This window comes from Micromesistius poutassou, assembly GCF_964030765.1.
Source record: "Micromesistius poutassou genome assembly, contig: SCAFFOLD_833, whole genome shotgun sequence".
In the NCBI taxonomy this organism is placed as follows: Eukaryota; Metazoa; Chordata; class Actinopteri; order Gadiformes; family Gadidae; genus Micromesistius; species Micromesistius poutassou.
The window spans coordinates 1-21,314 of NW_028179825.1; the positions used below are offsets into that span (position 1 = coordinate 1).

Consider the following 21,314-nt stretch of genomic DNA (forward strand, 5'->3'; position numbering starts at 1 on the left):
CCCACGGACACACGCCCCGTGTGTGTGTGTGTGTGTGTGTGTGTGTGTGTGTGTGTGTGTGTGTGTGTGTGTGTGTGTGTGTGTGTGTGTGTGTGTGTGTGTGTGTGTTCTTTAAGATTCTCCCCACCGAACGGGGCGCCAGAAGGAGACACGTTGTTTTAACTCTTTGTGGTTTTTTTATTTGCTTTGTTTGATTTTCCTTATGCAGTTGTTTTAGTCCACAAATAACAGGTTATAAACCTGTAGAATAGAAAGGCTACGGTGTAAACAACAATATTGATAGCCACTTACATAATATACTATCAATTCTGAATAATATACAAACATAAATTACAATAGTCAGTATTTAGTGTTATAATAATAGTATAATATATAATATAGGCGGAACCCCGGCGATTGCGGAGCCCGGCTCCGAGTGCAGCCAACCCGCCAGGTGCCCCGGAGGATTGGCTTCGGTAAATCGCTCCCCAAAGTGGAGTCAGGTTGTGAAGAAAAGACGCCAACCTGTTTCCACGCTGACAGCGCAGCCGAAAAAACCACGGAGGAACGGGGACGGTGTTATTGGAACTGGAGCTGGCGGCAACATAAGAACAGTAAAGACCAAACTGGTGAGTGTATTTGCCACCAGGTTTGATCCTGATCTAGATGCAGGGACTTTATCTGGCTATCTTAAAGAGAAACTTGGGCGGGATGTGGACTGTCAAAAGATTGGCACTGAAAACCGCAGATTCTGTTCATTTAAAGTTTCTGCTGAATGCAAGGAAGTGAATGAGATGTATAATCCCGATTTGTGGCCAGATGGAGCTCTGGTGCGGCGCTACTATGAGCCGCGGAAGGCACTCATCGGACAAAATTCTTATGGTACGGCTGAGGGTCTGCGCCTGCCTACAGTGGCAACTTCTCACTAACCATGTAAAATGTCTGTGCAGGTTTTGTCATACAATTGTCGTGGCCTGCGTTTGGGCCAGAGCGCAGGGGACAGAGCTCGTCGTAGAGTAATTGACAACCTGTTTAACCACTGTGATATACTATGTCTCCAAGAGACCTTCCTGTCAAAACAAGACCTTGGTCAGCTGAGCTCACTAAATCCTGACTTCCATGGAGCTGGGGAGGCTACAACCGACCTCAGCACGGGAATTGTCAGGGGTAGGATACCTGGGGGTGTAGCGATTCTTTGGCGGAAGTCGCTGGATCCGCTGATAAATATAATCAGAGTTGATGCTGACTGGTGCATTGCAATAAACTACAAACATAACAATAAGGAATTTGTGATTATGAATGTGTACACACCTTTTGAGTGTGATCAGAATGAAGATGACTTTTTAAATAAGCTTGCTTTTATCAATTCTTTTATTCAAGATAACTGTCATACGAGTGTATATGTCATTGGGGATATGAATGCAGATATTACAGATAAGAGATCAAAATTTGGCAACCACCTGAGAGAGTTCTGTAAGAACAGTAATTTAATCCTATCTAGTGACACACTTATGCCCAGCGATAGCTATACTTATATAAGTGAAGCCTGGCACACCACGTCATGGCTGGACCACTGTATAAGTACAGCAGATGCCCATGCATCGCTAGGCAGTATGAGTATTTTGTATGGAACAACTGTATCAGATCATATACCCTTTACAATGTCAATTGAGATAGATGCCTTACCAGCTTTAAATAAAAATAAGAATATAAATATGAATATTGGAAAGCTTGACTGGTCTTCTCTTACTAAGGAGGAAATCCTGGGCTATCATGCACGTACAGACCAATCCTTGAGTAACATCCACATACCAAGAGATGCTGTTATATGTAGTGATGTTAACTGTTCCAGTGTGGAGCATCGTAATGCTCTCTGTTCTGTGTATGATTCCATTGTAAAATCGCTGCATGATGGCAGTAGGCATCTCTGCAAGCACAAGCAAAGGACACCTAATATGAAACCAGGGTGGAATCACTATGTAGCCATGCACCATGATGAGGCACGAAAAGCACTTAAAACCTGGGTAGCTTCTGGTCGACCAAGACAAGGTCCAGTATTTGAACATAAGAAGTCTACCACTGCAAGATATAAGTATGCTGTGCGCTTTATCTGCAAAAATGAGCAGGCAATGACAGCCGACTCACTAGCTAAAAAACTGTCTCATAATAATGTTGTTGGGTTCTGGAAGGAGGTGAGAGCACTCAGTAACTCCAAAACATCCTTACCCTGTACCATGGAAGGCATATCGGGAACAGATGAGATTGCAGAACTATGGAGACAGCATTACAAAGAGTTGTTCAATACCATTAAAAGTGATGTTTATAGAGTGGGCAGTATTGCAAGCGATGAGATAGTGGGGGTCACACCACATCAAGTCTGTGAAGCAGTAAAAAAACTATCTAACAACAAAGCTAGCAGCTTAGACCAAACTACAGCTGAGCAGCTTAAATTTGCTAGTCCGAGGATTTTTCCTCTTCTTTCTATTTGTTTCACAGGCTTTCTGATACATGGGATCTTGCCGGATTCCATGTTATCAGTCCTGTTGGTTCCAGTTATTAAAGACAAGGCTGGCAAGCTATGTAACATTGACAATTACAGGCCCATAGCGTTAGCCAGCATTGTCTCTAAAGTACTGGAGACTATACTGCTTGATAGGTTAATTAATGTCATTAATTCTTCAGACAATCAATTTGGATTTAAGCGTAATCATGGCACTGACTTGTGTATATATGCCCTAAAAGAAATTGTTAGTAAGTATAAAAAACAGAACTCGTCTGTTCTTATGTGTTTCATTGATGCCTCCAAGGCCTTCGATCGAGTAAATCATAAAAAACTGTTCACAAAAATGGCTGAAAGAGGTGTGCCCGCATGCATAGTGAGGGTGCTGGCATACTGGTACGCAAATCAAACTATGCAGGTTAAATGGGAACACAGTTTGTCTGCCCCTTTTGGTGTGAGCAATGGTGTCAGACAGGGGAGTATACTGTCCCCCTTTCTCTTTAACCTGTATATGGACGACCTATCACGGCAACTCACAGAATGTAGGACTGGTTGTATGATTGGTGATAAAAAAGTAAACCATCTGATGTATGCCGATGATTTGGTTGTGCTTTCCCCGAGCAGTGCTGGTTTTCAACAGTTGCTGAATGTCTGCTCTGTATATGGTGCTGAACATGACATAAAATATAATGCCAGCAAGAGTCACGGTCTAATCTGCCGCACTAAAGAGGACCAAAAAATGTCTTTTCCTGATTTCAATCTGTCTAATCATAATATTGTTCCCTGTAAAAAGGTCAAATACCTCGGCCATTTTCTTACAGAGGATATGACAGATGATGATGATATTAGAAGGCAGTGCTGCAAAATGTATGCGCAGGCGAATACTCTTGCTCGCAGATTTCATTCGTGTACAGATGACGTTAAAATATCTTTGTTTAAAGCGTACTGTACACCACTGTACACCGCATACCTGTGGATTAACTACAAAAAAGCAAGTATGAAAAAGTTACAGGTTGCGTATAATGATGCATTAAGAATCCTACTTAAAAGACCTTGATGGTTAAGTGCGAGTGAAATGTTTGTAAATGCACGTGTCAACACCTTTAATGCAGTACTCAGAAACCTGATGTATAGATTTATGTGTCGGCTTGATGCCTCAGAAAACCAGATAATCAACAGTCTGACCCACATCAACTGTAGTTCCATCAGGTATCAATCTCTGTTCTGGAGACACTGGTACAGTTGTCTCTTTTTAACTTTATAGTCATTCTATTTTTGATATCAGTGGTGTAAATTTCTATTTTTATGTTTTAGCTTTTCTTATTGTCTGTGTTGTGTTGTCTGTTGTTGTGCTGTATTGTGTCTTGTGTTGTGTTCTTTTTGCTATGGACCCAGAGTCTGAAATAATAAAGAAATGTATAGTATAGTATAAAATAATTAGTGTTTAAACTGAATATGCAACAATTCCCCGCACAAGCAACATTGCACATTAAACACTAAATATACATTAAACATTGCACTGCCGTGCAAAACAGTGAGTGTAGTTTTAAGCAGCAACGCTGAGCACAGCAAACCATTACCTGTGTGAAGCGATGAACTACATTACCCAGCCTGCACCGCAAACAGGACGTATTCTCGTGTGACAGCGAAGACGCTCCAACTCCAAACATTTCCAGGGATGCAGAGCGTGACCAGACAGACCAACTTAAACCGCGGCTCAATGGACACAAACAGCAGCTTACCGGTGGCGCGTCTCTCCTGACGAGACAACGCGCTGAGACCAGCGCTAGCTCCCGTTTATAGCGCGTGCCCGTAGTCAACGTGCCCGTGCACGAGATTCAAACACGCCCCTTTGGGATTTTACTGGTTCGACTCTCGACGGGCCCGCGCTTCAATCAGGTGAGTGGACCTCCCACTTTCACCTCACCTGCTTTACGTTGCTGTTGAACACCCGTGACGTAGTGAACGTAACAGTGTGTGTGTGTGTGTGTGTGTGTGTGTGTGTGTGTGTGTGTGTGTGTGTGTGTGTGTGTGTGTGTGTGTGAAGAAACCTTCGCTGAGGTATTCGAGGCTGTGATTGGCTGTCACAGAGAGGAGGCGGTTCCTGTGAGGTATTCGGGGCTGTGATTGGCCGCCACAGAGAGGAGGCGGTTCCTGTAAGGTAGCCGAGGCTGTGATTGGCTGTCTGGACTTCCCAGCACTTCCCAGAACTTCATTCTTCTGCGCTGAGGATCCCTGAATCTTTCTCTAAACCCACTCTATCTTTAGGTTATTGGTTTATTATAATGATGTGATATTGTGAAGTGTGTCTGTGTAACGCTTATCAATCTCACTATAGAGAAAACAACGTTAGGTAATGTTTCAATAGATTGAAACCTAATGTGTTAAATGAGTCACTTCTCTTCAACCAGTAGAAACAGAGCGTGAAGCGTGTGTGTGTGTGTGTGTGTGTGTGAGTGAGTGAGAGACAGCCACAGAAAAGACAGAGAGAAAGAGAGAGAGAGGGAGAGACACACACAGACAAAGATAGAGAGAGACAACAAGAGAGAGACAGACAGACAGAGGGAGAGAGAGAGACAACGAGACACAGACAGACAGACAGACAGACAGAGAGGGAGAGAGAGAGAGAGACAGACAGACAGACAGACAGACAGACAGAGAGGGAGAGAGAGAGAGACAGAAGCTGCTTTCACACATGTCCTCCGTCTTTTCTCCACATTTGTGGATCAGGAGGTTTGACCGTGAGGGTCGTTCACACTGACTCACACTTGACTTTGAATCGAGGATATTGTCTCGGCTGTTCTTTATTTTGGGCCGTGGGTACAGCAGGCAAGGTCAGCTCGACTCCACGCTTTCAATCATTTAACAAACCTGCAACTTCAAACAATTATTTTATTTATTTTACAATTCAAAAATGAACAAAACTGTCTTCTAAATGAAGGAAATGATACTGGGAAACAAATAAACCATCATAAAATATTATGAAATAATTTTATTACACGCTTAATACCACAAAAAAATCACACCTTTTTAACAAATGAAAGTGCATATGAATAAACAAAGTGTCAAGTTGAAATAAATCACACGTAAAAATCACACCAAATAATAATAACAAGGAACACAAACAGTCAGCAGATGAAGCAGTGAAAGTGTAAAGTGTGCTCAAGCGTCTGTCCTGGGGCACAGGCCCTGAACCGCGGAGGCTCCGAGGTCCACGTAGGACCATCCCCATCCCGTCCGTCTTGGTGTTGATGGGGCTCGGGCCCCCCCGGTGCGTGGGCAGTGTACCGGGCCGGGGGGGGGGGGGGGGGGGGGGATGCTATCTGGGGCTCTGGCCTCCACGCTGCAGTCGGGGGGGGGGGCTCTGTGCACCATGGGGCTGCGGGGCTGACAGCCCGTGCAGCGCTCGCTCCGGCACGGAGTCGAGGTCCGAGAGCCGTCGGTCCGGTCGGGCCGCCTGTCTGTCCCGGTCCTCCCGCGTCTCTTGCCGTGTGCGGTCATCCCGCTCCCGGTTCTCTAGGCCCCTCAGACGTTCCCTGTCCTCCGTCCTGCGGTCCAGTTCTGCCAACTGCTGGGTGGCTTCAGCCGCTGACCCAGCGCCTCTTTGTCCTTTTACTCAAGGGCGGCGACAGCAGCTGCCTCTGAACTGAACCGTTCCTCAGCCGTGTTTCTTATCAGCGGGTTCGGCGTGAGAGTGTCCAGGACAGAAGACGTCTCTGAGCTGGACGGTGACGGCATGACGGTCTCCATGCTCTCCGACGGGGAATCTGAGAGGGCTGCCACTTGCATGCTGCCAGTGGCTCGTAGCGGCCTTGTGGAGCGCCAGCCCCCCCCCCAGATCGTCTCACACAAGTCCTGCTACTGGCAGGTTTTGCGGTCGTTCCCACTTTTTTTGTTGTGGTCTACCACGGTGGTGAACTGCTTTTTGAGGGATTTTAATTTCGTGATGAGTTGTGTCCTTCCCTTCACAACTCCCATTTCAGCAAAAGCTTCTTCACCACACGGTCGTACATGACTGCGTCTTTCGCAGTGCCCTTCATGTGTGCGATCACCGCACTGTCGGCCCTCAAAGTAAGCAGCTGAAAAACCTCTTGGTCTTTCCAGGCCGTTCTCGTTTTGAGTCGTATGTCTCCTTGCCTCTCCTACATATGCAGCCTGCTCCTGGCGTGTTTTTTGTTCCCGCCATAGGGCGTGTTCCCGCCGTAGTGACGCTTGACAGCGTCATCAACACGCCCACTAACGTGAAGTGAGAAATGCCGACATTCTACTGCTCATTCACATGTAAGGTAATTAGCATTTCCTCTGGAGAAAATACTACCTCGGGGGTAGTATTTTTTCAGGAGGTCCAACGTCAGGATATGTCATTCACATATACGGCACGTCCGTAGAATAGACGGAGAACAGACGGATGCACGGTGAAAGCAGCTTATGTTACCCTCACCTAGCACCTTGTGAAATACTAAGTATGACTAAGTAGAGTGAAATGCAGATTAAAACGTAGAGTGAGTGAGTGAGTGAGTGAGTGAGTGAGTGAGTGTGTGTGTGTGATGGAGGGAGTGCTGTGAGTCTACACAGTAACCTTTGATCCAGACAAGTGGAATACAGATCTCTCTCTCTTCAACTCAAGTCAATTCAAAAAAGCTTTATTGGCATGAGAAACAAACGATAACATTGCTAAAGCAGGTGAAAAATGAGGAGGTCAGAATAGTGACTCTTTTTCTCTTCTGATATCATGAGAAGCTCATTCAGGGACAGCCTTGGCTCTTTGAACGTTGACCGTAGAGTAAAGGACCTCCTCCGACCGATCTGATTGGACATTGGAGCCAGCCAATCGGTGGATGTGGACGCTGGCATAGTGAAGGTCATCCTGCTGTTCTATTGGTTCACTCTGTGCTGAAGGAGCCAAGCGATTGGTCCCAGCTAAGACGTTGTCATACACAGGAACAGGAAGAGACTGACAGGGAGAGAGGGAGAGACAGAAAGGTCCATTAGAAAAGCCTTTTAAAAGGCTTCATGCCGGTTGGCCTTGACCCAGAGCTGGCTACCGTCGCTGGGGTAGGACCGTGGATCCACCACTCAACCACTAAATTGAGGGTTTTTCCTTTCACCTCCAACAGCATTTCTTCATTGGCCATCATCTCTTATGTTTGCATATTGACAGGGCAACAGACAAGACCACTCGCTAAAGAAAGAAGTCACGTTTCACATGTGGTTTGGGGCGTTGCCTCGGGGTATTTCCACTGTGTGTTCGTCCCATCATGGGTTAGTTAAATGACTTCCTGTGTCTCACCCCCTCCTCGGTCTCTGGCCGTCCTCCCAGCCCAGGGGCTTTTCTGGACGCCTTCTTTCTCCTGGGGAAGAGAACAGACGGATGAAGAAGCAGCAGGAGAAATCCATGTCAAAGAATGAAGGGAGAGAGAGAATATACCTCATCCAGAGGAAGACGAGGAGGGCTATGGGGGATAGTAAGGCCGCAGCGGTTCCTACAGCAACTAGTGTGTGTGGTGATGGTGAGGAACCTGCGACATCCATAGGCCAGTATTAGACTGTGTGCTCAAGTCCTTAAACCTGACCCTTTGATACATCAAAGGTGTTGGTCTATCAGATGAACGATTACCTGTCACATAAATGAACAACAAGGTGGAATTATGACGTCCGATTCCATTATGCGCTCTGCAGTGATAGTTTCCTCCATGCTGGGATGAGATATGAGCGATGGTGTAGTTCTGTCCTGATTGTCCCACTGAGTCTTCATGGTCCTTGAACCAGGTGAAGTCAGCTGCTGGGTTGGCATCACTGCTGCAGCTCAGAGTCACTGAGCTGCCCTCCTCTATCTCACCAGAGGGACTTGAATACACAGATGTGTTTTTAGGCCCATCTGGAGGTCATTGACATGGCATGACATTGGAGGTCAAAAACATGTATAAACATAACGTGGACTAGTATTAACGATATTGACAAGAAAAGCTTTGAGAGCTTTTGAATTGAATACATGATGAATAAATATCTTAAATATGAGAGAACTGCTCCATATGACGTTCAACTTTTAGCATTTTAAACAGTACTCTCATATCAAAAAATAGCAGAGAGTGATGTTTGCCCTTTGGGATGATTCATGTAGACGAGGTTTAGATAATTCCTCTGTATTTGAATAGTGTGTTTTACTCACACTTCACATCGATGGATTCTGATGTTGTCCCTCTCTCATTCTTAGCTTCACAGAGATATTGTCCAGTGTTTGAAGACTGGATGTGATCAAAGACGACCTGTTGACCCAGGCCCGTCACTCTGGAGGAATCATCTGTAGTAACCTTGAACCAGGAGAAGTTAGCTGCTGGGTTGGCATCACTGCTGCAGCTCAGAGTCACTGAGCTGCCCTCCTCTATCTCACCAGAGGGACTCACGCTCACTGAGGGGGTCTTTGGAGCATCTGGTGGCAGGTGTGTTGATAACAAGTGTTAGTTAAATGTATCGCAAAAGTATTATCAAACATGTCAGGCTAGTATCATTGCCCTTTTCATTAAAGAGTCACCAAAGACAAACATCAGACTGCAGTCACCACCTCTGGCTCAACAGTGTTATTGCAGTCACAGGTACACTGGGCCAATCAGAAACAGATGAAGTGGGATGTAATATACACATGGTACATTGAACGGTGAGGGTCTTTTGGGGAGAGCGGAGGGGTCGGTCACTTCTGACGGAGCAGGAGTAGTTCCCAGCATGCCTCGGGGTGACGTGCTCCAGAACCAGCTGGTTATTTGGTTCCTCCAACAGGGAAACGTTGTTCTGGTACCAGATGTAGGAGGGTGGACCAGTCAGAGGACAACTGGTGATACAGCTCAGTGTCACTCTCTGGCCCTCTGTCACCGTGGCAACAGGGGTCACGTCCACGCTCAGGCCTGAATAAGTAATATATAGTATATAATTAAACCGCTGTAGAGTCCTGACTGTTTAATATTATTAGTATTATTGGCCGACTATATATAAAGTATTACCTGTGACGGTCAGAGTTGTACCATGTAAATCACCTTTCCATTCATGGTGATATGTTGTGAACTTGAAGCGGTACTCTGCTGAATCTGTGACTTTGAGGTCAGTGATTCTCAGAGTGGAGCTTTGTCTCCTTTCGTCAGAGTACTGAGCACGGCCTTTATATTCAGAGTCTGTCTTGAGGTCCCTGGGCTGTTGATTATCTCTCCATATATACCAGTTTTTATCTGATATATAGGTTGATCCATACGTTCTGTATGTGCAGGAGATGTCCACTGATGTTCCTTGCAGAACACACATGGTTCTGGTGGTGTAGGACACTTTGAAGCAACTGTATCCTAAGACACCTGAGAAAGGAATAGCACCGTTAGAGTTCTTGAAGCACTAATCTGGTGGAAATTTGTAGTCTTAGTGTTTACTTGGAGAATAACTATCTGGTTTAGTTCAATGAGAAAATACCAGAGTAGAAACTACAATAGAAGAAACTAAAAAGATATACTATAATAGAAGCTGTAGTTTCTACTTATTCCTTCGGTATCACTTTACAAGGGTTAATTAATGAACCATTCATTAACATTAATTAAAGCAGTCATTAACTTTAACTTACAGTGAATAACCAGTTCACTAATGGTCTAGTAATAATTGACTAATGGTGTCCATGTTAACTAAAGTATTGATTTATACATTAGTTCATATGGCTAGACTTAACCTTAACTCTAACTCTAACCCTTACCCACGAACCCTAACTCCTGTGCTAATATATATTAATGCTTATTACTGCATTTACTGAATCAACAGTAAATTAATGTACCCATATTGTCAAGTGTTACTATGCTTTCTAATATGTATTCTTAATAAGGGTCCTCTTATATATTATGTAATTGATTGTCTTCCTACAGTAGATTTTGCTATGTAAGGTCCGATAGAGAAACTATTCCCTCCACCACAATGTGACAGAAAATATGTTTCTCTAATGACTTTCCATTCATAACACATGTAGTTATTATAGTTACTAATTCATAACACATAGTTATTACAAAAAGCTCCATAACATGTGACACATCATGTCAGTGTGGAGTCGACTTACACACTAAAGGGGAATGGAGGCGTTTGTATCCTTCAACAGCGCAGGAATAGCTGTCATAGGAGGTAGGGTTTATATTTAAACCCTTCACTCCTTCACTGATATGCCGTCCGTTCTTGTACCAGATGTAGTTAGGGTTACCAGCTAGTTCACACGTGTGACCACTGGAACATTCCAGATATGGTTTGATATATGAGACCTGCAGATCTGGGTCCAAGAGAAAAACTGTTATTCATAATGGTTCAGATTACAGACACACACGCGCACACACACACACACACACACACACACACACACACACACACACACACACACACACACACACACACACACACACACACACACACACACACACAATGTTGGGTAGTCTTATAAGTCATCAGAGTATACCTTTCACTGATAGATTCACTCCAGTTGGACCAGTAAATCCTGTCTGGTTTGTTATGAACCTAAACTTGTACCAAGCAGAGTCAGTGTTTCTCAGGTCTTTGATTATCAGGGTACACTTTCCTTTACAGCTGGACAAGCTGCAGATGATCTCTTCACAGCTGTGTTCAACACGACCTGCATAGGCTGTATCACCTAGCAGTCCATTAGGTTGGTTTGCCTCTTCAGTAAACCACAGTCTTTCTACCGGAGCAGAGCGGTACTGTAGTTTGTAAGGGTATTCATACGCACACTCTGGGTGCTGGCGGCGTGCGTGTGCGCGGTGATGTCAGCGTTCAGGAGGTCCACCTCCAGCCGGTCGCTCCGGTAGACGGCCCCCAGCAGAGCCCCCCTGCAGCGGGGCTGGGGGTGCCCTGACAGACCCTGAGGGTGGAGGGGGTGGAGGTCAGAGACACACAGACACCACAACAGTCCAGTGGTCTGGGGGGTGTGTGACTGCCTGCTCTAAAGGTTGTGGGTTGGATGCCAGGTGTCCCCTGTCTAACCCGTAGGCGTCCTGGAGCCAGACGGCCCCTGAGGCTCCGTCAGACCGTCCTCCTACGCGTGTCACTGCTAACAAAATGGACCCTTGTTTTGAAAAGAGGAGTGTGAGGAGATCTGTGTTCACCCAAACGTATACAACACATATTGAAGGAACACAAAGACACACAAAGGGAGTCTTCTTCTTCTTCTCCTTGATTATTGAGGCAGTTGTCAGGGACGCGGGAAGTCAGTTTGAGTTGGGGTTGCTGAGAGAAAGTATATATAATGACGTCATAATAAATGATGCGCAACATTCATGGTTTACGTAGTAATACGGCCAGCAACATTTGACACCAGTTTTAGAACGTTTTACACTACAGACATGTTGACCACCAACATGCCAAAGCAGCTATAGAACCTTATTCAGCAACGGACAGATCACACACACACGGAATGGAGGTTTATTTCTGATCAAGAGGCAGGCCAGGAATCCGGTCAAGGGGACAGCAACAGGCAATGGTAGGGCAGTCATAGGGATGGGACTTCAGGTGCGATGAGGGCCAATTACAAGGATGGCTAATGACTGGTAATGGTTTACCTCACAAGTGAGGTAAGGGGGAAGAGAGAGATATATAGAGTGGGTTAGTATTTCTATACGTTTCATGATGGTTAGTATTAAGTGTATCAATGGTACTATATAGTGTTACACTATAGAGAGAAAAGGCAAGAAATGTTATATATTGATAATATGATTTATCAAGTCTCAGTTCATAGCCGGGTGAACACATAGTTCAACAGTAATCCCAAAAAATACCCCATTCCAGTTGTCAGGTAAGTGTGGCAGGACCTTTTCCTGTTTATCACACATTTCACGAAGGTGGGCTACACAAATTTGGGTTGGAAAGCTAGACTAGCTATACTGTATAGCCACTGTCCATCTGATCTGTCTAGTTAGCTAATATCATCATACGTGCTTTTACTGGCTTGATATTCGCTGCTATGGTTAAGGTTAGGTTTAGGGTTAGGGATAAGGATGAGGATTAGGGTAAGGTTGGGGGTGAGGGTAAGGTTGGGGGTGAGGGTAAGGGAGGCGGGCGGTTAGGGTATAGGGGAGGGGAGAGGTTAGGGTTAGAGGAGGGGGAGGTATGAGTAAAGGAGGGGGGAGGGGGAGGTAAGGGTGTATGGGGGGGAGGACAGAGGTCAGGGTATAGAGGGGGAGGTTAGGGTATAGGGGAGGGAGGTTGGGAGAGGATATGGGAGGGGGGAGGTTAGGATATAGGGGAGGGGAGAGGTAACCTTACCTCATTAGGGTAACATGCATGTGTATAATAAAAATTACCATACAACATGCCACACAACCAGGTCATTTTAAATGATTTTATATCATAAAACATCAGTATACATTTCAACATCTGTGCGCACAGTGAAACAATTCTGGGATGTGATTAAAAAAAAACAACGGTTCATCATGAGACCATCTGACCCTAACTCTGTCCCTAACACTGAACCATGAGGAACCCGCCAAGGAACCCTTGAGAAACAAGGAACCCTTGACAACCCGTGACTTAAGTCACGTCCTGCGAGGTAGAAGTTGCATCTGAAGTCTCCACCGTCCAGCTCCGACGAGGCGCCGTCGGTGGGTCACTGAAATGTAGCAAGAGGAGAAACACAAATCGTTAGCCTCGTAGCATAATCTATGTTGCTAGCCATAGGCCAACAATGTCAATGAGGCTACCAATGTCGATTACACTATGAGGCTACCCATGTCGATTACGCTATGAGGCTACCATGTCGATTACACTATGGGGCTACCAATGTCAATTATGCTACAATATCAATTATACTATGAGGCTAATGATATAGATAACTATGAGGCTAGCGATGTTGATTATGCTATGAGGCTAACAATACCATTATGCTATGAAGCTAACGATATCCATTATGCTATGAAGCTAACTATATCCATTATGCTAGGAGGCTAACGATGTCCAGCTAGGCGGCTAACCAGATTCCGGGTCTCCCTCCAGATAGGTGGCTCCTCCTCCATCATTTTGTCCATGATTTTTTTAGTTTATATAATTTGTGTTGAAGAAAATACTTTTGTTTTGAGAATTCTACACTAGAAACACAGTGGTAGTAGTTTATTATTCTTTGGACACCTTGTTTAAATAATTCTGAATCAAATCAAATTTTAAACTTCAACATGAAACATGCACACACTTGGGAATTTGTAATTCAGGAATATAGTAAAACATTCTGTGAATTTAACAGCATAGCTTTGGTGGTGAAACGATGTAAAAAAAAAAAGAAACTGTTGGTATTAACCTTCCAAAGACTTGAGCAGTCCCATCGTAGTCCTCGTCTCGCTCCTGGTGGGTCATCAGCTTCATCTGTTCACAATACAAACACACATTAAAAGGGTGATGTCACCAGGTGTGAGTGTGACCAGCTGTTACGTTTTAGTGTCCACCTTGATGTACGCTGGATAAACTATAGTAGTAGCAGCTGATGTGACCTTAATTACTTCAAATCACAGCTTTGGCAAAAATTCACAGAATGAAAAATCTGAAGGAAAAACTAATGAAGACCCTCTACGATCGTTTGAAATAATTAAAAAGAACCTCCAGGTGTCAAGTGTTTGGTTATGGTTACCCTCCGGTCCAGCCTGGTGCCCCATTCCTGGTCCAGGGGGATCTGGATACCCTCTGGTCCAGCCTGGTGCCCCATTCCTGGTCCAGGGGGATCTGGATACCCTCTGGTCCAGCCTGGTGCCCCATTCCTGGTCCAGGGGGATCTGGATACCCTCTGGTCCAGCCTGGTGCCCCATTCCTGGTCCAGGGGGATCTGGATACCCTCTGGTCCAGCCTGGTGCCCCATTCCTGGTCCAGGGGGATCTGGATACCCTCTGGTCCAGCCTGGTACCCCATGCCTGGTCTAGGGGGATCTAGTTACCCTACATTATAATTAAGTGCGAGAAAAGCACTAGACACATAATAATAATAATAATAATAATAATAATAATAATAATAATAATAATAATAATAATTATTATTATTATTATTATTATTATCCACCCTGGTGACCCATACCTGGTCCAGTGTGATCTGGTCACCTGCTGGTCCTCAGCCTCTGGTCCACCCTGGTCCAGGAGATCCTGTGAAGTCAGACAGCATCTTTATAGACATGTGCACAACTCTGTCTCGAATCTAACTACCAACCCCCCCGCAGGAGCCCCTTACCTTGAGCTGGAACGACGATGGAGATCTTGGGGTGCTTTGGTCGTCTTGTTGCAAAATACAGCCAACAGACTTACCTTGAGCAGATCTAGTAGTTTGTTGCTGTTGGTTCATGTACAAATAATTGACTATACATTTCATATCCCCCCCATTTAGCAAATAATTCCCACCCATAAACAAGGCTGACAACAGTACAAAATAACAAACTGTTCTCATGCCTTTTGTCTACTTCCTTACTACTCTCTAAAACACCGCATGCACATCGCATGAGTGTTGCCTTACTGATCAGGGTGTGATCTGAGTGACCAGAGATGCATGCTGGGATACTGTGCCATCTGACGCCTACAGTTCTGTAGAGGTTCCCCCTCAGGAGAAACCAAGTTTTCAAAAGGCTGTCGTGACATCAGTTACATGACCTGGAACGTCCGTCAAGACCGTGACAGGGACTCCCCAAGGAGAAACGCCAAAGGGTAGGATGTGAGGCTCCCCCTCTCGGCGACTAGAATACAACAGCTCTTACAGGAGAGAATCATGGCGCACATTTCAACGTTCCTCTTCATAGACCTTGAAGCCCCAGTGAGGCTTTCTTCACCTCTTCTGAAGAGCACAACTGCAGCTCGACAGGGACGCTAGTTGGGATGTTTCCAAGATGGTTTCCGATTCAGCCCGAGAAATACTTGGATCTCAGGGCAGGAGTACAGGAGATCCAGAGGGCTTGCCAGCAGTCCATCATGTTGAGGTTAGGTAGGGAAGCCACGTTGCAGAATGTTTCATCTTCCATCTTCAGTTAGTTGGTTGGTTTCTCATTAGATTCTGTCCATTCGGAATGCCGTTAGTCCATCATCCATTGTACCAAGTAGCCATTGTCGCTTCCCATTGTTTGCATGATTCAGTCACACTACAATCCAAGCTGCATGACACTCAAGTCATCCTGTCCAGTGTGTAGAAGGTCGAATTGAGATCCAGATGCTAGATCGCTCCAGGCTCTTGCTGTATTGAACACCCACTTTGTTATCCTCTTTGATTTAGGCCACAGACTTGAGTCATCAGAAACATCCGACCAAATGACACTCAAGGGTGTTTCAGGAAGAGTAGCATCCTCCTATAGCTGAAGATTAAAATGTTCAGGTAATACAAGCCAAGTAGAAGTAGAAAAATTTCCCCTCACACATGTGGTGCCCAGTACCAGGTTAAAGATTGCCCCTCTCACACTTGGTGCCCCATGCCAGGGCAACGATTGCCCCTCTCACACTTAGTGCCAAATGCAAGGTTAAAGATCACCCCTCTCACACTTAATGCCCCGTGCAAAGTCAACAATTTCCCCGCTCACACTTAGTGCCCCATGCCAGGTTAAATATTGCCCCTCACATGAAGTAGTGCCCCATGCCATGCAAAGATTGCCCCTCACACTTAGTACCCCATGACATGCAAAGATTGACCAGTACCAGGTTAAAGATCACACCTCTTTATTTTCAGTTATTAGATTGTGTATTTACACAAACAATGACAATACTCAAAGGAATACAAAGCCAAACGAGAGGAGAGAACAGTGGAGGGTTTGTAGGTCTTTGAGAGAGGAGACCAGCGGTGGCTTTGTAGGTCTTTGAGAGACGAGACCAGTGGAGGGTTTGACGGAGAGACCAGCGCTGGGTTTGACGGAGAGACTAGTGGAGGTTTTGTAGGTCTTTGAGAGACCAGTGGTGGGTTTTTAGGTCCTTGAGAGAGGAGAGACCAGCGGAGGTTTTGACAGAGAGACCAGCGCTGGGTTTGTAGGTCTTTGAGACGAGACCAGTGGTGGGATTGACGGAGAGACCAGTGCTGGGTTTGTAGGTCTTTGAGAGACGAGATACCAGTGCTGGGTTTGTAGGTCTTTGCGCCCTGCCCTTCACAAAGAAAAGAGAACTCTTCCCGGGGCTCCCGCCAGCTTCTCCGGGGTCGTTTGCGTTACTGCACTGGACGCCTCGCGGCGCCTATCTCCGCCTCTCCAGATTTGGGAATATGAACCCGACTCCCTTTCGATCGACCGGGGGCGACGGAGGCCATCGCCCCGCAGAGACGAGAGACCAGTGGAGGGTTTGTAGGTCTTTGAGAGGAGAAATCAGTGGTGGGTTTGTAGGTCTTTGAGAGAAGAGAAACCAGTGGTGGGTTTGTAGGTCTTTAAGAAGAGACCGGTGGTGGGTTTGACGGAGAGACCAGTGGTGGGTTTGTAGGTCTTTGAGAGAAGAGAAACCAGTGGTGGGTTTGTAGGTCTTTAAGAAGAGACCAGTGGTGGGTTTGTAGGTACTTGAGAGCGGAGAGACCAGTGGTGGGTTTGACGGAGAGACCAGCGCTGGGTTTGTAGGTCTTTGAGAGAGGAGAGACCAGTGGAGGGTTTGATGGAGAGACCAGTGGTGGGGGGGCCTAGGGCTTCAAAGCGTACGGAGGGAAACGTTGGAACGTGCTCCGTGGTTCTCAGGTGCAGGAACCAGGTTGGGTTCTAGTTGCTGAGAGGGACAGCCCTCACATCCCGCCCCCTGGTGTGTCTCCTTGAGGAGTCCCTGTCTCCATCCTGAAGGACGTTCCAGTTCATGTAACTGACGTGACGACGGCCTCTTAAACACTCGGGTTCCCCTGAGGGGGAACGTCTACACAACTGAAGGCCTCAAACAGCGCAGAACCCTCGCATGCATCTCTGGTCAGTCAGTCACACACCCTTATCAGTAGGACAACACACACGGGATGTGATGCAATGATGAGGAATGTAGTAGGAAAGTGGACGGATAAAGTATCTTCTAGGGACGAATGAGAGGCATGAGAACACGAGAGAGAGAGAGAGAGAGCGAGAGAGAGCGAGAGAGAGAGAGAGAGAGAGCCTACGTGGGGCAGGGCCTACGTGGGGCAGGGCCTACGTGGGGCAGGGCCTACGTGGGGCGGGGCAGGGCCTACGTGGGGCGGGGCAGGGCCTACGAGGGGCGGGGCGGGGCCTACGTGGGGCGGGGCCTACGTGGGGCGGGGCAGGGCCTACGTGGGGCGGGGCCTGAGAACCGGTTCAAACTAAACGCTGTCAGCCCACAGCATTAAAAGAAAATGTTGTGACTTACAGTTCGCAGTTTCTTCTTCTTCGTGGTTCGATCGTGATACTCACCAGAATCTGTTTCTTCTTCTTGAGCTGTGAAGGAGAGCAACGAGATTAGTTTTACGGCTTGTGTGTGTGGCTGTGTGTGTGTGTGTGTCTGTGTGTGTGTGTGTGTGTGTTTTAATTAGTGATTAATCCAATAAATCCAAATAAGTTATTAAAATAAGTTATTTTTCCCATCTAACTACGACGGTAACCGAGTGCGGAGTCATTGTGTGACGTCATGGCCCCGCCCCCCTACGTCTTCCGCCGCCAACTCCGTCATGGAGTCATTGATAAATATCTGCAGCCGCGTCACCCGGCGAAAAATTAACTCAATTAAAAACAGCTTACGACGACATACATCCAGAACTACTATTATTCAACTTATCAAGTAGGCCTAGAGTAAAAAACAATTAAGATAAATTATAAATAAGTGTCCTACTCACAGCAGGTCCGGATGTAGCGGGCCGTTTTACTTCAAAAAGTGTTCGTTAATTAACCCGACGGTCAACCTGGAAAACAAAAGGACCAGACGGATCATTAGTTACTTTTATAACTTCAACCGGACGTTTCTAACCATGTTTCGGTTAAACTACTAAAATAACGTCAATATTAACCGTGTAATGGAGACGGCTCAGCGTCTTTTTCAATCTAACCTGTGGTGGAGCCAACAGCTGACGGAGCGCGAGCAGCAGCAGCCGCACAGTGAGGCTCAATGGAGACGCAGCGCGATCCGCACCGAGACCCGCGAAATAATCAGCGAATAATCAGCGGAACTACATGCAGGTGTGCGCCGCCATAGATATGTGTGTGTGTGTGTGTGTGTGTGTGTGTGTGTGTGTGTGTGTGTGTGTGTGTGTGTGTGTGTGTGTGTGTGTGTGTGTGTGTGTGTGTGTGTGTGTGTGTGTGTGTGTGTTGAGCGGGGGTGGGAGTGGGTGGGTGGGTTTGGGTTACAAACTGTGGGTGTGTGTTTGGGTTTGTGTGTTTAAAAGGTGAACGATATGTGGATGAGTGGGAATAAATGGTATATATTATGTGGATGTGTGAGTGTGGTTTAAAACCATATGGAGTAGAGGAATACTGTTACTACCAGGAATTGTATGCTGATTGAAGTATGAAATTACACCGTATGATGGTGTATTTCCTTTTGATGAAAATAATAAAAAAGAATAAATAAAAAAATGCCTAATGTGTAACATAACTAATTAACTATAACTGTATTGATACAATTACTATTATAGAACATAAAAAAATAGAACACAACTTACTTAACTTAAATATGCAAATTACAACATTTGGGCAAATTATGCAACTATGAAAGTCTTTATAGTTGCATTTGTTTATTCACAAAATAGAAATGCTATAACGGCATAAAAAATAATAAAATCAATCAGCTCAGATATTTATTGTCAAAGTGATGAACTTATCAAAACGTACAGAAATCCAAATGACACTAAATGTTTCAAATGACATTAATAAAATAATACATTATATTGTTACTTTAATATTCTTATATTGTATATTTGAACAGTGTTCCAATATATTAGTCAAACATTTACATGTATTAAATCTATATCTGTACATATTTTATACAAACAAAAACAAGGCGATGACATTATAGTCATACATCAAATATCCGTACAGTCACACCCAATTCATAAAGAAGACATTTATTGCCTGTTACACAATGCATGGACAAGCAAATAAAAAAAACGAATCGATTGTATTTATTTAATCAAAGCAATCAGTACATTTCCCCCCCCCCCAAAAAAAAATTATATAGATTGCATTTCATATCAAAATACTAATAATAGTAATTATTCAAATAATAATTATAAATTGAGCTTGTTCTCTTTTAAACGGAGCGGTGTGAACTTCTTGGGAGGGCTAGTGAACATGTGTTGATGACCTTGACCTCTGAGCCTAGGGTCAGAGGGGAGGGCTAGTGAACATGTGTTGATGACCTTGACCTCTCTGAGCCTAGGGTCAGAGGGGAGGGCTAGTGAACATGTGTTGATGACCTTGACCTTTGACCCTAGGGTCAGAGGGGAGGGCTAGTGAACATGTGTTGATGACCTTGACCTCTCTGACCCTAGGCTACGGTCACCTGGCTCCTGTCCCTTCGTAGTATGGGCTCTCCTCCAGTACCTCCTCGATGACCGCCTGAAACGGACCAGAACCAACCGTCACCGCTTCAAACCGGATCAATCACACAGGGACCAGAAAGAACGATTCTGACCAATGAACAGCAGGGGCCTCATGTACAAAGACTTGCGTGGATTTCTGACTAAAACTTTGCGGACGCCAAAATCTGGAAAGCTGCTGCGCACAAATAAATCCGGATGTATCAATCCTTGCGTAAGCACGATTTCACGCAGATTCTCTTTGTACATCCCAATTAACGTGAAATTGAGCGCACATGCACGAGCCCGTCTCTCCACCCAGTCTCCTCCCTCATTTAATATGCTAATTTGTATAAATAAACCTGCAGTAGTGCACTCGTTAGGAGAAAGGAGAACATGGAGAAAGGAAGAAAAAATAACTTTAGTGAATGCGAGGTGGAGGTGCTGATTTCGGAGGTAGAGGCCAGAAATAAGATCTTGTTTGGCTCTCTTTCCTCCGGAATCAGCACCAAAAGCAAAAAACTGGCGTGGGAAAACGTTGCCAAGTTGGTCAATGAGGTTGGGGCGGAAAGCCGAACTGTGGCTGACATAAAAAAAAAAGTGGTGGGACATCAAGGTGGACGTAAAAAGAAAGGTCTCTGCTCTGACCCCGGAGAAGCGTGGGTCAGAGCGCAGCGGGGCGGAGTCTGGGAGCTCGCCCTATTTGAGCAAAGGGTGGCAGCTCCGATTTGGGATCGGCTCTTTTTTGACCAAAAAATCATAATAGTCGCGGAACACCCGTTAATTTTGAATGCGACCATCTTCTAACAAGGCCAACACTGCCATTGTCAACCTATCGATTATTGCCACATTTTGCGCATGCTTTTATATTCTCATTTATTTGGATGCATGCTGACGATAGGTTGTATCCATACACCCAATGTGTCAATAATATGTACATAATTCGAAATTGGCCGAGTGGTTCATTGATGGATTTTAAGTAACAATGGCTTGTGCTTACTCCACTCAACATCACATAATAATATTGCAGTCAAGAATTTCACAACAAATGTGTGAAGAGAGATCATATGTCATGCGTGGTCCGGAAAATATGTAACGTTTAATAAACAAGCCATCACTGAAAATAATATTGCTGGGGCCTCCTTTTAATTCCAATATTGACAATTTAGTTTTATGGGTCTGTTTAAGTTTAGCCTAACAACAGTGTCACATTATGCGTCTCGACAACAATAACGCATGATTGAAGCGCATTTAAGATCACGCATTCCGACGTTCAAATCCACTTTGAACTCGCCTCATATTGCAATATTACTTCATGACTCGTGATCGCGTAGGCCTCATGTTGTTGCGCTGCATTGCCTCTATGTGCCGCCAACTGACAAAATGCAGCAGAAAT

The 21,314-nt window shown here is 45.3% G+C and overlaps 2 protein-coding genes and 2 long non-coding RNA genes across 5 annotated transcripts; all 4 read right to left on the reverse strand.

Moving 5' to 3' along the window:
- Positions 1-7,256: 7,256 nt before the first annotated feature.
- On the reverse strand, positions 7,257-8,169 carry LOC311371454. The gene is made up of 4 exons (XR_014641116.1): positions 8,097-8,169; positions 7,908-7,998; positions 7,770-7,830; positions 7,257-7,433 (listed from the first exon to the last, which is right to left on the reverse strand). It is a non-coding gene; the product is annotated as an uncharacterized lncRNA (long non-coding RNA).
- A 51-nt stretch (positions 8,170-8,220) lies between these two features.
- LOC311371457 (B-cell receptor CD22-like) lies at positions 8,221-10,576 on the reverse strand (the record flags this gene model as incomplete). The annotated part of the gene is made up of 5 exons (XM_084489506.1): positions 10,557-10,576; positions 9,475-9,816; positions 9,127-9,378; positions 8,649-8,909; positions 8,221-8,357 (listed from the first exon to the last, which is right to left on the reverse strand). Coding segments are annotated over exons 2-5 (945 nt in total), but the record flags the coding sequence as incomplete, so codon positions are not given.
- Positions 10,577-10,635: 59 nt separating this feature from the next.
- LOC311371456 (uncharacterized protein) lies at positions 10,636-14,916 on the reverse strand. Of its 2 annotated transcripts, none has more exons than XM_084489504.1 (6): positions 14,702-14,916; positions 14,552-14,616; positions 14,115-14,396; positions 13,788-13,852; positions 10,944-13,106; positions 10,636-10,760 (listed from the first exon to the last, which is right to left on the reverse strand). In XM_084489504.1, the coding sequence occupies exons 3-5, from the start codon at positions 14,337-14,339 to the stop codon at positions 13,028-13,030; spliced, it is 369 nt and encodes a 122-aa protein (XP_084345630.1). In that variant the 5' UTR covers positions 14,340-14,396; positions 14,552-14,616; positions 14,702-14,916; the 3' UTR covers positions 10,636-10,760; positions 10,944-13,027. The 2 variants fall into 2 exon arrangements, with proteins under 2 accessions (XP_084345630.1, XP_084345631.1); XM_084489505.1 differs by having other exon boundaries at positions 14,115-14,415.
- A 2,759-nt stretch (positions 14,917-17,675) lies between these two features.
- On the reverse strand, positions 17,676-18,653 carry LOC311371455. Its single transcript, XR_014641117.1, has 3 exons — positions 18,452-18,653; positions 18,242-18,307; positions 17,676-17,846 (listed from the first exon to the last, which is right to left on the reverse strand). It is a non-coding gene; the product is annotated as an uncharacterized lncRNA (long non-coding RNA).
- Positions 18,654-21,314: the final 2,661 nt, after the last annotated feature.

Coding starts and splice junctions, on each gene's coding strand:
- LOC311371456 (XM_084489504.1), bottom strand. CDS start 14,339: ATGGGGCACCAGGCTGGACCAGAGGGTATCCAGATCCCCCTGGACCAG. Junction 13,853..14,114: donor GCACCAGGCTGGACCGGAGG/GTAACCATAACC, acceptor TATTGTGAACAG/ATGAAGCTGATGACCCACCA. Junction 13,107..13,787: donor ACTGCTCAAGTCTTTGGAAG/GTTAATACCAAC, acceptor GCTACATTTCAG/TGACCCACCGACGGCGCCTC.